This window comes from Artemia sp. Qi Xiang Cuo, chromosome 20 (assembly GCF_049724085.1).
Source record: "Artemia sp. Qi Xiang Cuo chromosome 20, ASM4972408v1, whole genome shotgun sequence".
NCBI classification, from domain to species: Eukaryota; Metazoa; Arthropoda; class Branchiopoda; order Anostraca; family Artemiidae; genus Artemia; species Artemia sp. Qi Xiang Cuo.
The window spans coordinates 29,531,736-29,548,629 of record NC_142813.1 but is presented as its reverse complement, the minus strand read 5'-3'; the positions used below and the strand labels follow the sequence as shown (position 1 = coordinate 29,548,629).

The 16,894-nt window shown below is 35.7% G+C and overlaps 2 protein-coding genes across 2 annotated transcripts in view; both read left to right on the top strand.

Annotated features, from left to right (window-relative positions):
- LOC148940069 (GTP-binding protein 2-like) overlaps positions 1-8,579 on the top strand; it is a 45,352-nt gene extending 36,773 nt beyond the window's left edge. The window contains 2 exon segments of the mRNA XM_089106066.1: positions 3,659-3,849; positions 7,114-8,579. Of these exon segments, the coding sequence (XP_088962192.1) occupies positions 3,659-3,849; positions 7,114-7,383 (461 nt within the window). The 3' untranslated portion in view covers positions 7,384-8,579.
- A 5,916-nt stretch (positions 8,580-14,495) lies between these two features.
- On the top strand, positions 14,496-16,577 carry LOC148940068 (uncharacterized). The gene is made up of 2 exons (XM_089106065.1): positions 14,496-15,051; positions 16,456-16,577. Exons 1-2 carry the CDS (start codon positions 14,496-14,498, stop codon positions 16,575-16,577), a joined length of 678 nt encoding a protein of 225 aa, XP_088962191.1.
- The last annotated feature ends 317 nt before the right edge of the window (positions 16,578-16,894 follow it).

The following is a 16,894-nucleotide window of genomic DNA, read 5'->3' as shown; positions in this document are numbered from 1 at the left end:
TAAAATATTTTGTTTGATCATTTTTAATTAAATGTGTATAAATAATTTAATGAATATTCCCCCAAGTCCCTATTCAAAGAAATATTAGAATATATATATATATATATATATATATATATTTATATATATATATATATAATAGAATAGTATTTATTTGCGCTAAAAGCCCATAGACCATGGCAAAAAATATAAACAAAGAACCGTTACAAAGAAATTGCACAAATCCTAGCCTAATCTTACAGAAATCTACTTTTATGATTCATCGCGAGACGAAGGAACCGTGCCATGGTTCTGATACCTATAAAACACTCATCCGCACAAACTCTCACCAACCAATCAAATTTCATAATCCCTCCTACCAAACACTTCAAGTCTCCAATCACTCAGCTCCTCACATTCACACATCAAGTGATAAACGCTCTCATCTTAACCTCCACACATAGGACAAATATATATATATATATATATATATATATATATATATATATATATATATATATATATATTGTTGGTGTTGTGCTGAGGACGGCCCTTGGGCATAGGGTCGAAAAAAATTCCCTGTTGTTTCTGAGTAAGTTTGTTTGTTATGGAAAGGCAGTGTGGTCTTCGTCGCTATTTAAAAAATAACAGATTTAGCTTTATGAAATAGAAAGGATGTGGAGACCAGTCATTGGCTAATTACTGATACTGATGGTCATTGGCTATAACTGACCTACTTTGGCTAATAACTGATAATACAAATTTCAGCAGATAGAAAAGCTTATCTAAGGGTCTTATCCTTATATGGTGTAATAGAAGAAAGTGACTTGTACTATGTATGAAAACAATATTGTTGATGCTATGGCAGGAACGGAAATGTGTGACTAAATTAGTACCTAGGCAGAAATTAAGCATGGGTTTGTTTTATCCGTTTTTAAATGGACAATTCAGATGGATTTTGTGCAAATACTGTGGGAGAGCACGATACTAAATGGGACGATACAGTACCACTAAAATCAGATTAGGGATAAGATTCGGGAGTCTGGATACTAGCCAAATAAATGAATTTTGGAGGCTTTGAGAGTTCAGGGTACGATATTTGGTTTCAAGATTGATGTTGAGTACATCCAAGTTGCTTAAATTAGGAATAAGTGGTAAATAGATTCAGAGAAAATAGACTTCACACCAAGGTGAGGAGGGTTTTTTCGCAGTTGAAAAGAGCTTAAGAAAATAGGAAGATACATCTTAGAATAATGATTAGGATACTAGAAGCCACTGTGATTATAATTAAGAAGTAAAGTTCTGAAACGTGGGCACTCATTTGACAGACTGTGTGTCAAATGAGAAGGTCACAAAAAATGTAATACGTTTATACTGTCTAGGGATAGAATGAAGGAGCAAATAAGAAGGTTGTATCACCTCTGGAATTTAGGATGCCCAAATTCGTGCTTTTTGGAATCCAGCAGGGGCCAAACGAGAAGAATGATATCCTCGGATAGTGTTGGAAAAGATAGTAAAGGAAGTAAACAGGGAAATTGAACGAAGCGTGGTAGAGGAAGAGTTTGCCCTTCTGTCTTGGCCGAAGGGGCACCTTGATTTTGCGACGAGTCGTCAGTAGTAGCGATAAACATTGAAGGTATATTTCAAGAGCCCAAGGTTTTTTATAGTACCTTAATTTGTATATGCTTATTGAATGTACTTAAATTATAGCTTATTTGTTAGTGATTTTACATCATTTATAAATGAGCGAGGGGTTTTTTTTCTTTTCTTTTTCTTTTTTTTTCACGAACAAATTTTGCAGTGTGAATTGATCATTATAAAAACACAAAATGTGGATTTGTTGAAACCTGACTTGCCAGTGAGTATTTTAACGCAGATATCGAGATAACTGATATTCTGTAAATAATTTGTAAGATTTCTCAATAAAATGTGGTTTTCTGTTAACGGTAACGGCTTCCTTTGTTTCCAGCTGAATTCTACGCTTCATATACGAAACAAGTGCATACTTCACGTATACTACTACTGCTAACAACTCACTGCAGCACCAAGCTGCCTGAGGCCAACACAGCGATGCACGCTCCTCCTTCATCCCAATCAATTCAAAGCCTTCCTCTTTACACCCTCCAGGAAGTTGACATTTCCTTAAATCTTTCCTTATGACATCCTCCAACCCCCAACTGAGGACGACCTGCTTTTTGTTTGGCCCTATGTGGTTGGCCGATAAGGACGATCTTTGGTAATTTGTCATCCTTCATCTGTAGAACGTGCCCTAACCATCTCAACCTATCTCTAATTATAGCCCTAGAAAGGGGGATTAAACCACACCTTTCGCACCCTGAACTCGCAAAACCACTAAAAGTTCATTTTACTCATACTTTGCTCTAGGATGCTTAAATCATACATAATCTAAGTCCAGGAAAGTGTTACTTCCCTATTTGATTCTGTGTTGTCCCATTGCCTTTGCTGTGTCCCTTAAGACAGAGTCCATCAAAATTATCGATCCATATAAGTAGGGACAGAAGACAACCCTGCTTAGCTCCTGATTTAATACAAAACCAGTTACTAAACTCAATTCCTACCTTTACCGTAGCTGTGTTGTTTTCGTACATAGTGCTAATCACTTCAATGTATTTGTCTGGTATACTATACAAGGATAACACCTTTGCTAAAGAACTTTTCTATCAGCTGAATCAAATGCTTGCTAATGATCTATAAAATTGAGGACTAAAGGTATTTGATGACTCAGGCACTTCTCAATTATTAATCTAAGAGAGAAAATTTGATCAATACATCCTCTACCCTTCTTAAAACTACGCTGTCCCTCTCGTAAAACTTTGTTTACAGCATCTCTAAGTCTAAAAAGTATCATCATACTAAGTAATATACTACCTACAGAAACCAGACTAATGCCTATAAGTACCACATTCACTTTTATTACCTTTTTTATAAAGGGGTTTAATCAGGGTTATCCTAGAATCACTAGGTACTTCACACATAGGATGGCAGAAGAGACTCAAATTAACTTGAGGCAGTGTTATTTAGAAAGTCTTTGTAATAAGTACCATTGGAAACTTATAAAATTGAATGCTAAAATTTGTCTTTTAGACGATGACATCTAGTAACTTTCAGTACTTTCAGTTTTTTTCTAACCGAAAACACGTGATAGAACTCTCTTCAAAGAACTGTTTTGAATTATAGAAGTAGAAAAATATTTGAAGTGGGAATTTGAAAATACCGCCTTCCCATGTACAATTTGCAGTTGATGTGCTTTTGAAAAATTCAATGACTTAAGACACCTGGAATGCAATTTTTCAAAAAGTAGCTCTTCGCTATAGCCGAAGTAATAAACTAGGATACAGACTAGGTGGATGAAAGAAATATTTCACAGTTTTCCAAAAGTGTCAAGTGAATGAAACTGTTAAAGCGGCTGTCAGAACCTGTCAATTCTGACTTTGAGACGACACAGTCAAAGTGCTGAAATCTGAGCCAAGGGGGGAGGGGTGAATTAGCAATGTTATGAACTCAAGAAGGATTAATGAGCTAATTGTAACTATTTTATAAATAATAAGAGGAAAGAATTCTTGAAGATGTACATGACCCTCACTTTTAGTTATGATTCTTTATCGCAAAATATTTTTATCGTGACTGTTATATTGAAGTAACGGTATTTTATTTGTAGGGCCCTTCGTTGATGGAGAATTCCAGCGTGCTCGAATATCATCGATTCATAGAAACAAACAGCCGTATAGAGCTGTATATGCAGGTCATAGCGCATCTGTGGTTCTCGACATGGAGTTTGACGATTTAATACGTAAAGGGATGGTGTTACTGTGCCCAATGGCAAAACCAGAAGCAACTTTTCACTTCAGTGTGAGTTTCTCTCTAAAGTATTTTTAAAGTTGGCTTATCGCTTTTTGCGTCATTAATTTTAGCTTTTGAACTTCTTGTCTCTAAGCATAATATGTGATGATATTAAAAGAATAATCTTTTTGCTAAATATATCCAATAAAATAGATTACATCTGTTAATTGTTCAATGTAACGAAATAATATAATTAATTCACTTTTCACTTCCTCTCAGTAAGATAATATAAAACTGAATTTTACTAATCTTTATAAAAAAAAAATATTTAGAGGCTGTGCATGCTGTAAAGACTTGTGAGTCGTTGTGAGTTCCTTGTGTGTCTGGACCCGTAGCAATTTGCTCAGAAAATGCTATTTTCCCAGCAACTAACTTGTAATACATAATTTCTTAAAGCACTATCTACTCTTTCTATAGGTGTGGCTAAATTCCTTAAAGGGCTTGAGCAGCTTTATTTTGCGTAGGTGGGGCGCAGGTAAGTGAAACATATTCGCTCTAAAGACCGGTAATGGCTCTGAAAATCGATAACCCTTTAAATTAAAATAATAATTTAAAAATTAATCATATTATTGAAAATATGACCGAAAAAGAAAAAGTAAGGAATATTTTAAATTAAAAACCAAGGAAAAAAGATAAGGACATACCTGGGCACACTTTTTTCCCCGATTAAGTTACTAGGAAGTACAGATTAAAGAAATAATGTTGGCTCAACTTCTAAAAGTTTCCTGAGATGCTTTATGTCTCACATTAAACGTTGCCTGGAAGTGGGACTTCTTTAGTAAAATAGTGTCGTACTTCTGCATTTTTAAGAGTGGTTCTTTGCTAGACGTTTCTAACCTGATAGATTACCTTAGCTAATAAATTTCCTATTTATCAGCTAATGGCGTTTGCCGTAGGCTTGAAACCTGGTTATGTAAATTACAGAAAAAGTCATTACTTCAGATATTCAGTTATAGCCTTAGTACAAAGTAGCTAAAATATTGTGGTTTTGGGTCTTTTGTAAACTTGTGTGATCAAAACTGCCAAAAGTACTGTTTGTGTTTTATTATTGTTTTGTTGTTTAATTCCAGTTTCGAAATCAAAATTTGATGATAATTTTATAACCATAAAATTGTGTGAGATAAGATAATACTTTATTGAGAAACGACTATCACAGGCTAAATAAAAATAGCCGAATTTGCGTTCCAAGTCAAATAATGTCAAAATCAAAACATTTGGAATCAAAAACATAATGCAAGTCAAAATCACTAAGAATAAGAGAAACAGCCAGAAATACTGATAACTAAAGAAAGGTGTAAAAGACTAGATTAAAAAGTAGAGCTTAAAAATTGAAAAACACAAAATAACTGGAGCCAAAGAAGCATCAAAAATTGGCAAAACGAATATGGCAATTGAATAGTTATTGTGATAATACATTATTAAAGAAAGTGCAATAGCGCTGCCTAAGTAAAGAGCGATGTGGGCACAATGTAATATTTACTTATTTATTATTTTTCTGTTGATATAAAAAGAGACGAAGGAGTTGTTTTTTGTTCAGGACCTATATTTGAAATTATTAAAGGGCTTCAAGATAAAGGGAATGAAATTTTTGCAAAACCTCTCGATGAAAGCATGGATTCGAGAGTTAGTTGGGATTGCTTTGGAGGTTAAGCGGGGTAATCAGGATCTAGTGCGGTTATGAAATTTAAAGGAAATGTTCTCAATGTGGGGATTGGGAGTGGTGGACTTTGCAAAACGCAAGCAAATTTTATCCCTCCTTCTTTTAAGGTGGTAATACCTTCTTTTAAGGTGGCATACGACTTTAAGGAGGAAGGAGTATGAGATTTTACTTTCTTTGTAAATGATTTTGAGTGAACGCTTTTTGACTGACTCCATTTTGTTGCTAAATTCACTTGAAAATTGTAAATGCTAGGCCGGACGTGCATATTCCAATAACGGCCTGACGAAGAATAAGTAAGCACTGAGAAAATGCATCTTGAGGCAGTTAAATTTATTCAGAAGTAGCAATGCTTATTTAACAATGTTTGAAACATGCATGTCCTACTGAAGACTATTAGAAGTTGTGGCTCTAACGGTTCATTTACACATTGTGGAAATCCATGCGGAAATCCATCCATATCTTTTCGAACGATGGCCCAGAAAACGCTTGTTTTCACGCAAAATTTTTAAATCAATGCATCAGCGTGGCCCTCCTCTGAAACCTGTTGAGCAATAGAGAGCCAAATGACACCAATCTCCTTGTTTTTTTTTATTACCTGGGTGAGAAGTATCATACAAGCTGGGGTAGCCTTGAACCAATGTTGTAAGATCATGAAGTTTTTCATGATCTATATTCATGGTTTTATTCATTTAAAAACTTTGCCGAGAATCCGTCCTGATTTGACCAAATCATTGCGGAAAGCTGGAGAGTTCTTCAAACACGAAAACAGACGGATTCTCCGCACGGATTGTTGAATCTGGACGGATTTCCCCGACGTATAAATGCATTATAAGGAGTTCAATTTGGCATTAGAATTTTGAGTGGAATAAGGTATAGGAAAACGAGGGTAGATTTTAAGAAGTGTATCTTCATTATATTTAATTTGTTGGTATCTGCTTTTTATATTTAGATTCTTAGCTTCATCTAAAAGGAGTCACTTAATATTTCTATGACATATTTCAAGGATCAACAAGCAATACACATAACCTCCCTCAAATGAGCCCACTCTCCCCCCCCCCCCCTCCTTATTAAGTTTTAAACTATAATAACATTTCTATTAAGATACAAGAGAAGGAAATTTATTAAAAGAGTAGTAGCACATGAATACGGCTCAATTAATTGAAATGCAGGAAGTATTAGTTATAAAACCGTTCATCGTAAACTAAACAATCCAGAGTGATCCTCGATGCAAAAGGTTGAAACACCTGATTCACGCCTCAAGTACAAGTAAGAAATTACCGAAGAATGAATTTCAAAGTAGCAAATTTGCAGCTAACCTATTAGAACCAAGAGAGCTTATTATTAGCACGTATTTCCTTGCGTAATTTCTGGGGGAGGGGGGAGAAACAGCCTTTCAGCATTTTCATAGGTATGCCGCTGCTTTTACTGGTATCAATTGTCTCCATTCTCTATTCATTGAACTCAAGTCGTATTTGAAGCAGATATCATGTATCCATCAACATTCTAAATGACCGAATAGGGTGTGAGCTTTAATTTGAAGCTGTGTTGAAGCGGAAAAATAAAGTTACCTCTGTGTGCTGTTTTTACCTTAAATGATACTTTCTTTTATTTAGGCGACAATCTGTGTACTTTACCACTCAACTGAAATTCACCCTGGCTTTGAAACTACAGTATACATAGGAAGTGTTCAGCAAACGGCTGTTGTAGAATATATACACAACCCAAGCTTTTTGCGCACTGACGACCATGCTTCAGTTGTGTTTCGTTTCAAGCAATACCCAGAATATATCCAGCCGGGTTCGCGCTTATTTTTTAGAACTGGGAACAGCAAGGGTATTGGAAAAGTGACTAGAATAGCCAAAGTTCTTGAGGATTTAGTATAAAAATAGGCAAATTTAAAAGGAATTGTGAAAATTTGAACATGCTGCTTAGAAGTTTCAATTAGGTTATATACAAACACAAAAAAAAAGATGTCCTCCGATTTCGTTGAGATACCTCATTTCTCTATTTGATCAGTTTAGGCTAATATAAACAATTTTTTTTTTTTTTACAGGAGTAGCTTTATTAATCTATTAGCCTAATTTTTATTTTAACTAACGTGGATTTTTTTTCTTTCAGCGCTTTACCAACTAGACTTCCAGATTAGTTCCCCCCCCCCCTTCGACTTTAAAATGAGATGTCAAAACTAGTTTGCAAGTTGGTAAATGCTGTTGAAGGTGTCTCAAGTGTTTTTATCTATTCGTGTCCCCTTTGAAATTCAGCTGTATTTTCTGCTCTAAAACGTCGAAATAATTGTCTTGTTGAAACGAAAAAAAATCCTCAAACTGTGTAATTATTGCAACATTGACGAAATTGAGTTAATGGCCCAATATTATTTATTAATGCGTTTGATTTATTTGATATTTTAAGTGTTGACTTTGCAGTGCCAAATTCCCATTTGTATTATTTTCAAACTGACGTAGTTTCATTCAAAGCCCAAAATTTTTTAGAGTATCACTTGTATATGTGCGGTGGATTCACTAAACTTTAAGTAACAAAAACGACTAAATAGCCATAGGCGCGTATAGGTTTGCCCAAAGACATAAGATCTCCGGCTTGTTTTTTTAGGGAAGCACTCTTCTTTTCTTTTCTTCTTTTAGAATTCAAATAAGAAAAATTCAAAAGCAATGAAAATGGGGTTTTATTGTTATATTTTAATGTAGTTGTAGAACCAAATAGAGCATTTACTGATAAAAATTGAGTTTGTGTTGCCTGAGTCCGAAGTACTGAAAATTCTGTTTGTTGTGTTATGGTATGTTTACCAACCGTTTCTGAAGAAATGAATGAAATGACGCTTAAAAAAAAGTAGACTTTAAATTTTGTGAAAAATCTACTTTCCTTTATTCGTCGTTTAAGTTCTTTGGGTTTAGCTTAGCCTAACGTATTTAATTTAGCTTAGTAAAAACTTGCATTCAATAAATAACAGAGTGACGGAAATGTCGATTCATCATGGATCTGCGTTTATATGGACACCATGGGTCGTTTCATATAGTTTTTGTAAGATTCAAATTTGGCTTGAGTAATTTCATTGCTTATTTTTTAACCATTTTTTATAGCGGGAATAGAAAAGTGACGAAGCGTTGTGGTTTCTTAGAATAAGAAAAAATACGTTTACGTACTTTTGTCTTTGGATGGCATTGTAAATCCCCAACCGTCGATCTTTTTCCTTTTTTTTTTAATTCCCGGTAAATAATCTGAACGTTTTAAATGTGTCTTGTGCAAAGGGCTTCAATGCTAGTTTCCAGTATGTACGTTCGACGTAAAGCCTAAACAGAAAGCGATGAAGAATCTTATAAAAAAAAATGTATTTTTACCCAAGACTGTATTATTTTTTTTTGCTGGAAACTTGGTAACACGGATACGATGGTAGTTTTTTCAAATGTACTCGTGGAAGGTCCCCTCTCAAGAAATTTAAGATTACTAGACATAAAAATTTATGTAATCAAAAATTGATTTTGTTTGCTCTTTATTTCTTTCTTCTTCATTTAGACATTTCCCTGGAATATTCTATAATTTTGTAATGAGCTATTTGGAGAACGAGTTCTAGAGAAATAAGATGTGCTAAAAGCAATGAAATGTAGAGAAAAAAAATGGTAAAAAATCTATAAGGAACCCATAAATTACTATATGCTTCCCTCTTTATTTGGATACGAATAATTTTATCCACAGCAACATTGTTAGTACTCAACAAGCTTTAATATAAAAAACTATCAGTAATTAAACAAAAAAAAAGTTTTTTCAGCTGAAAGTAAGGAGCCGCATTAAAACTTAAAACGAACTGAAATTATTACGCATATGGGGGGGATGCCCCCGCCTCAGTATCTCTCTCTTTACGCTAATATATTTTTTTAATTTGTCAAAAGCTTATTAAACGGTCCTTGTGCATCAGGAGTCATTCTTAAAACAAGCTTTTAACATAATTTTTTTCAGAATTTTTCTAGAAGGTAGAGGGGGGGGGGTCTTGAGCCCATCCTGGAGTATTCGCTGCCTCCTTTTTTGCTTTTTTTTCAAATAAATAATTTTTAGCTTTCTTTTATTCCATGTATCATTTATCGAATTACAAAAAAAAAACTTAAGAATAAGTCTACGCACAAAGACTTTACTAGTGTTTAACATGATATTTGCAAGTGTAATTTAAAATAAGGTTTAAAGTTTTTACATTACGAAATAAGTAACAATTTCTGGATGTCTGATTTGCTCTTCAGGACTATTATGTAACGCGTAAGTTATTGTGTTTCGTGACGGATAGATTATTTTACATCCATTTAGTCTTTCATACCATCAAAATATTTGCTAGGTTTATTAATGCTTTAGTATTTAGGATTATTTTATTAGCATAAGACAAATTCATTTATTTTTTTTTTTGTAGTGGTATATTTTCTTTACTGTCATAATTGCACATGGTTTATTTGTTTTTTATTTTTTTATAGTTTGTCTCTTGTTTCTTAATCCCTCTTGACACTTTATTCAGTCTTGTTCTCGCGTTTTAATAAGGCGTATACATTACTTAGCATTTGAGAAATAAAATATTATTCCATTTGATCAACAAGGATACCTTAAAGTGCCAATTTTTCTCTTCTTTTTCTTCTCTGCTTAATATGACAAAGCTGTGTTTTTGCATATGCTTCAAAGCATTAATTTTGTAAATAAATGAGCACTGAATTTAACAGAAAAGACACTTCTATAAGTCATTGTTTTAACGACATTTAATGTCTTAAAAAAAGAAGAAGCATGTAAAGAAATTCACTGGTTATATTCTTCAAGAAATAAAATAGTATCTGTGGTGGAAAATTCGTATTTTATTTTGTCCCCGTGTTATATTGAGACAAGTTTTCATGGTCGCGTCTTATTAGAAATTTTACGCTGTCTTTCGAGTCTTTTATATTTTGAATCGGAGTATTGATCGGAATAAATTGTTTTTTGCAAGTCTTTTTCTATGTTTTCTCTTGTAGAACGTCTAAATAGTGGTTTAATATCCATTCCACTCTTTAAGAATGATGTGGTAGAGACGGGGTGTATGTGTGAGCTCCTCAGGTGGTCTAGATGCCATCTATGTTATATACAGAGTTATTGCAGCTGAGTTTGCATCTTTGCCCTTAATGGGATAAAGCTTCTGCATTACTTTAAGGTTATTTCCATACTGATTTCTACACTCTAATTATAGATTTTTAGTTGAGTAGTATTTGAGGGACCTTCTATAATTCTTAGTATAGGTATTTCTCTCTGGGTATTCTCAACAGCACCATCTTCTTTTTTCTTATATAGACTGGCACGCCATCTATTCTGCTATTTTCGTATAGCGCCATCTTTGTTGCCATCACTGTTTCTTCTGAATAAGTGAAGTTACATAGTTGCCAAATATTGCATAGCTGCCAAATTTAGACAGTATATTTTGCCATTTTCGGCGATAAAATTCGGGCTGCATTTTTCGGAGATAGCCTGTGCAGAAGTGAGCAACAACGAACATTCAAGAGGCCGTACAGTACTAGCGGGATTTTTCTCCTTAAACTGCTGGGATAAGGTGATTCGTGTGTTGCACTTCCCACGGGTCTTATCTACCGCTAAATCTTTAAAGCTTGTAACGCCGGTGTTGCCAAATTGAACTGAAGGTTTTGCTGACAAAACCTTTGCCAAAATAAATAAAATAGATATGGTAGAACTCTGCCCACGGTGCAAGAAAAATATAATAAGAGCTTAAGGAGGAATTCAGTGCAGAGACTGCTTAAAATGGCTCCACTTTGGTTGCGCAGGTCTTGCGTATAATAAGGAAGCTGCTGACAAACTCCGAGGACAATGGCAATGCTATAGTTGCAAATCTTCTGGCAACGACCAATATAAAGCAACTCCTCCACCAAAAGCACAAAATACTAGAGGGACTCCGAGAGAAGAATCCACCAAAAGCCAAGGTCCCTCGGTAAGCCAGCCTACGGAACCCAAAGAGATTCCTTTGGTCACTAGTTTCCCAGATAACAACACAGAATCCGGCTACTGTCACAAAGATGTCGACACTACCACCTCTTTCCTCTGTTTTCTCTGCAACGAGTGGGAACATGCCGCTTGCCGAGGTATAAATGCAGATCTCGTGCTGGTCTTGAAGAGAGAAGACAGCGAGTGTCTCCTGTTTAAATACGAATGCCTCTCCTGCTCCAAACGAAAAGTAGCACTTCTACAGCTTCAAGTGCGACAGCTAACAGAAGCTCAGCCTCACAGACCTTATGAGGCAACACCTTCGAATTATAGTGAAAAACCCTCACCTCATGACATCCAGCCGACAATAAATGCAATTATTCAGGTAGAAGTAGAAAAGGAATTAAGAGAACAGAAAAAGATGAATTTTGTAGTCATGGGGCTGCCTGAATCTACTGCTGTCAATGAAATTACACAAGTTGTCAAATTGACTCAAGAAAACGAGCTCAGGGCAAATATCACTGAAGGGGAGATACTAGAAACTGCCCGGATTGGAAGACGAAAAGAAGATGGTAGTCCACGCACTTTGTTAGTTAAGCTAAAAAAATCACAAGAGCTTGAGATGAAGAGGCAAACAATCCTGAGGACAGCTCCAAATCTAAGAAAATCATCAAATGAAGAAACTCGTACCAAAGTATATATAAACCCAGATCTCACGCCCATACAGAGACAAATGCTCGCCATGAAGCGACAACAGAAGAGAAATACCCGCACCCAGTGCGATCGTCAAATGGAGATGCAGAGCCATTGGAGGCGAGGTAAAGACTCCAACGAAGAGCAACGACAAATATGAAGTAGAATAACCAAAGCCAAACAAATGCCACCATCCTTCAAGCTTAACAAAAAAGCTAATAAAGTAAAAACACTAAAGAAATTATATTTAAATGCTGATTCACTACCAAACAAATTATCAGAATTAAAAGTAGAAATGGCAGCAAAGAACCCAGACATAGTAGCAGTGGTCGAAGCTAAGCCTAAACACTGTCGATATCTCCCAACTTTACCAGAGTTGGCCATCGACGGCTACAAAAGACACACCTTGAACATAGATCAAGAAGAAGGTCGGGGAATTATTTGCTACGTCTTAGACAATTTATCAATCCAGAAAGCGTCATCAAAAACAAATGGACAGGAAATTATTTGGCTTCAGATATCAAACACAAACCAAGCAACTCTAAATTTGGCTGTAATATATAGAAGTCCAAATAGCACAGCCGTGAATGACCAAGTACTCTTTAAAAATATTCACGCTATATGTCAAAGATTAACAGAACCAACTCTCATAATTGGAGATTTCAATTACCCTAACATAGATTGGGACCTGCCACACCTCCTAGAGCATAGCGGGTCACCCTCACAGAGGGAATTTCTGAAGACAGTGAACGATAATTACCTAGAACAGTTTATTAAAAAACCAACAAGAATCCGAGGAAGCGACAAGCCAACGCTACTGGACCTAGTCCTATGCAGTAATATGGAACTAATAAAAGAATTTACTATAGGTCCTCCTGTTGGAAAATCGGACCAGGTTACACTTTTCTTAGAGGTGGTGATAAGTTGCAAAACTATGAGAAAAAAAGAGAGGTGGATGTATTCAAAAGGTGATTACAATACCATGCGAACGGAGCTAGAAGTTTTCAACTGGACTGAAATGCTAAATAACACAGATCTAGTAGATGGCATGTACAGAAAGTTTGTATCCGTAATCATAGACCTCACAAAGAAGTATGTACCAATAGTCAAAATATTTAAACGACCGCCTCTAAAACGAGACATCCTTGACCTAATAAAAACCAAGCGGCAAGCCTGGGAGACGCTCAAGCAGACTGATACCGAAAGTAATCGTAGAAATTATCGCAGAATCGCCAACAAAGTCAGGAGAGCCACTAGACAAGAAGCAAGCGAAAAGGAGAGGAAAGTAGCCGAAAACTGTTAAATAGAAGAAGAAACTCAAAGATCAACCCCAAGGCGTTTTGGAACTTCGTGAACTCAAAAAGAAAAGAACAGCCGGTTATTCCCGATCTTAGAAACTCAGCAACAAATTTAACAATCAGAGACCCAATAGCTAAAGCCAACCTGCTAAATCAGCAGTTTTTCCACTGTTTTCACAACAGAGAGGGACAAAGATGAAAGTCAAGTGGAATGTCAGCCACTAGACGCAGGCAAATTTGAAGAAATAGAACTGACAATAAAAATTGTCTACAAAAAACTAAAAAATCTAAACCCTTACAAATCAGAAGGTCCAGATGGCCTACATCCTAGAGTGCTCAAAGAGCTGGCACAAGAAATTGCAGCGCCATTGCACTACATTTTTGTCAAGTCGCTACAAACAGGGAACCTGCCTGATACATGGAAGCAAGCAACAGTGAGACCCCTCTTCAAAAAAGGAAGCAAATCAGATCCAAGTAATTACAGACCTATCAATTTAACCTGTATCACATGCAAAATACTAGAATCTTTACTTCACGATAATATATTACAGTACCTACTCGAAAGGAGCCTCATTTCACTCGCACAGTTTGGATTCCTCAAGAAAAGATCAGCAGAAAGCCAGCTACTTGTCGCTACAAACACCTGGAGAAAATATATGGATAGTGGGATGCAGATAGATATTTTATACTTAGATCTCAGAAAAGCCTTTGATAAAGTCTCACAAAGTCAACTTCTTTGAAAACTAGAGTCTATTGGTGTTGGTGATACTATTCTAAAGTGGGTTCTCAACATCCTGAAAGGAAGATCTCCGCGAGTGAGACTGGAGGGATACCTTAGCAGCAATGAGACAAAAGTCACAAGGGGAGTGGTTCAAGGTAGTGTTCTGGGGCCTTTACTATTCAATATTTACATAAATGATCTCCCAAATAACATAGATTCAGAGATACTGCTTTATGCAGATGACACGAAAATCTTTCCCGCAATAACAAGCCTTGAAGATACAGAAATACTACATCAAGACTTAAACAAAACAGCAGAATGGATGAAAAAATGGAGCATGGAAGTGAATACAGAAAAAAGTTGTCATATTCGGCTAGGCCCAAAACACATTTCTCGGCACTACTGCTTTGAAGGACAACAGATACCTATACAAGAAGAAGATCGAGACCTGGGAGTGACAATAGACAGTGGTATGACTTTCACCAAGCACTACGAACCAATCATCTCTAAGTCATCACAAGTCTTGGGAATTATTCAAAGAAATTTCTTTCTTACTGACTCAACACTGTTTTCTACATTCTTCAAATCTTTAGTGAGACCAATGATCAAACATGGTCATACAACAACCAGACCGTTTTTTCAAAAAGACAGCAATGCAATAGAAAAAATCCAAAGAAGGGCTACTAAATTTGTTCCATCACTTAGAGACTTATCATACCAAGACCGTTTGAAAAAACTGTCGCTCCCAAGCCTCTCATACCGATTTTTGAGAGGAGATCTTATTGAAGTGTACAAAATATGCAACAGATACTACGACAACATCCCTCCAGAAGAGATAATAACATTCAAGAATAATAACCTGAGAGGTCAAGAGTTTAAGCTAACTGAAGAACGTTTCAGAAGAGATGTTGGGAGATGGGCATTCAGCAACCGTATTGTCTCCGAGTGGAATGCACTACCATCAGACACTGTTAACTCAGATTCAGTCAATGCATTTAAGAACAAAATTGACAAACATTATAGTGATAAAGCATTTGATTATTTAAATTTTTGTAGAAGAGGCGCAAGCCTGTTTTCGCAATATATTATTATTATTATTATTAGATCTGTGACGATTTTGTAATAGGAGAAAACTGCTTTTTGACCGACTTTACCTCTGGAGAGAATTTATTTCTACAGACATTTGTGTTTGCCATACACGCAATCAGTTTTTGAAGTACAAAAAAAAATTGTTTGCTGGGAACAAATTGGAATCTTGCTTATTTTAAGTTTCGTTGTTAGTTTGGACAATTGAGAGGCTCGTAGGACAGCTGAAGCATGCAAATAGGGCTGTAGAACAAATACGATTTTGCGCTGTTGTCAGTTAAAACATAATTTTGTTTTCAAATGGATATATATTTTCTTAGCGAAAAGAATCGTCTCTGATTTCCTGGTTAGATACAGATAACAAAACTTGACATAAAAATGAAATATGAATTGAAAAAAAAGGGCCAGATGCTGAAATTACGTAGAAATAGGATAAGAACTGCAAACAATCTAACAGGGTAACATCTTGATGCAGAAGAATATTGTTTAAAACGGAGAGTAAGAGGGGAGAAAATCAATTATTAAAATGCTCAGTAGCAAAGGATACCAAACTGCTTTACAGCTGTGTGCGCGGCTGTAAATTGGGGACTAAATTGAGCCTTTGGAGAAAACTAGCCGGGAAAGCCTGGTTTTATGTGATTCAGAAAGTATATCTCGGATTCTGTGACTAACCAATGGAAACTGCACAAACCAAACTGAATTTAGCCCTTGTCTCTTTTAAAGGGTGTAGCTCATTCTTTTTTTAACTTCGAAAATGAACTAGATAGCGTGTTATTGAGATTCTCTTTAGGTTACCAAAATGTTGCGGCTATCAGCAAAAGGCCCAGATAATTTATCAGCAAAAGTCTTAAACAATGATTTAGGGATGTCAAATGGGACAAATGCTGGAAATCGTGTTTCACAAACTTTGTTTTTGACGTCCAAAGCTAAAATAGTGGTAAACCATGGGGGATGAGAGCACTAACTGGTGGTAGGGATGGGAGAGGCAGAATTTATATATTTGGGTTTTTTTAGAGACCAAATTTTGCTCCCAATCTTGTCAGTTCCTCGTAGTCTTTGCGTTTTATGTAATAAATCACCAGAATGATCATTTTAAATAAAAAGAATTAAAAGAGAAAAAGAATTGTTTAGGCTCAGGCAAACAAAAGGTAATGCCTTATTTACAAGAAGGGGTTGCATCTCGGAAAAAAATACTGTTGTATTAATTGAAGATGCAGAATATACCACCTCGTATTGCCACGGTATTCTTGATATACCACTACCAGACGGTCTTCCTGACATTTCAACAGTGTCGCTTATCTCTTTTTACACCAGTGATGAGCCGTCAAGTTAGAAGGAGAATTATGTCCGCAGCAATGAAATAAAAGACTTGAAAATTTCTGAATGAAGAACTGAAGAGAGGAGATGATAAGGCCTTGATCCTAAAACTTATACTATGCTGGGGTGGATTTCTTCAATAATCTTGCAGAATAAAGATGTGCCTGATAGCTGGTGAGGCTTTAGTCTTCTCTCAGTGTTGAGTGAAATACTTTAGTGTCAAAGAGAGAACCGGATTTACAGCTAAGTAAGTCACTACCGAAATATGAAGAAATCTGTTACAAAAAAAAATTCACAATACAAATAACCAACATTAAACAGAACAAAAAACTA

Excerpts from the sequence above, each read along its gene's own strand:
- LOC148940068 (XM_089106065.1), top strand. The coding sequence starts at position 14,496 with ATGGAAGTGAATACAGAAAAAAGTTGTCATATTCGGCTAGGCCCAAAA. Across the intron at positions 15,052-16,455 it reads GTTTAAGCTAACTGAAGAAC|ATGCAGAATATACCACCTCG; the intron begins GTTTCAGAAGAG and ends TATTAATTGAAG.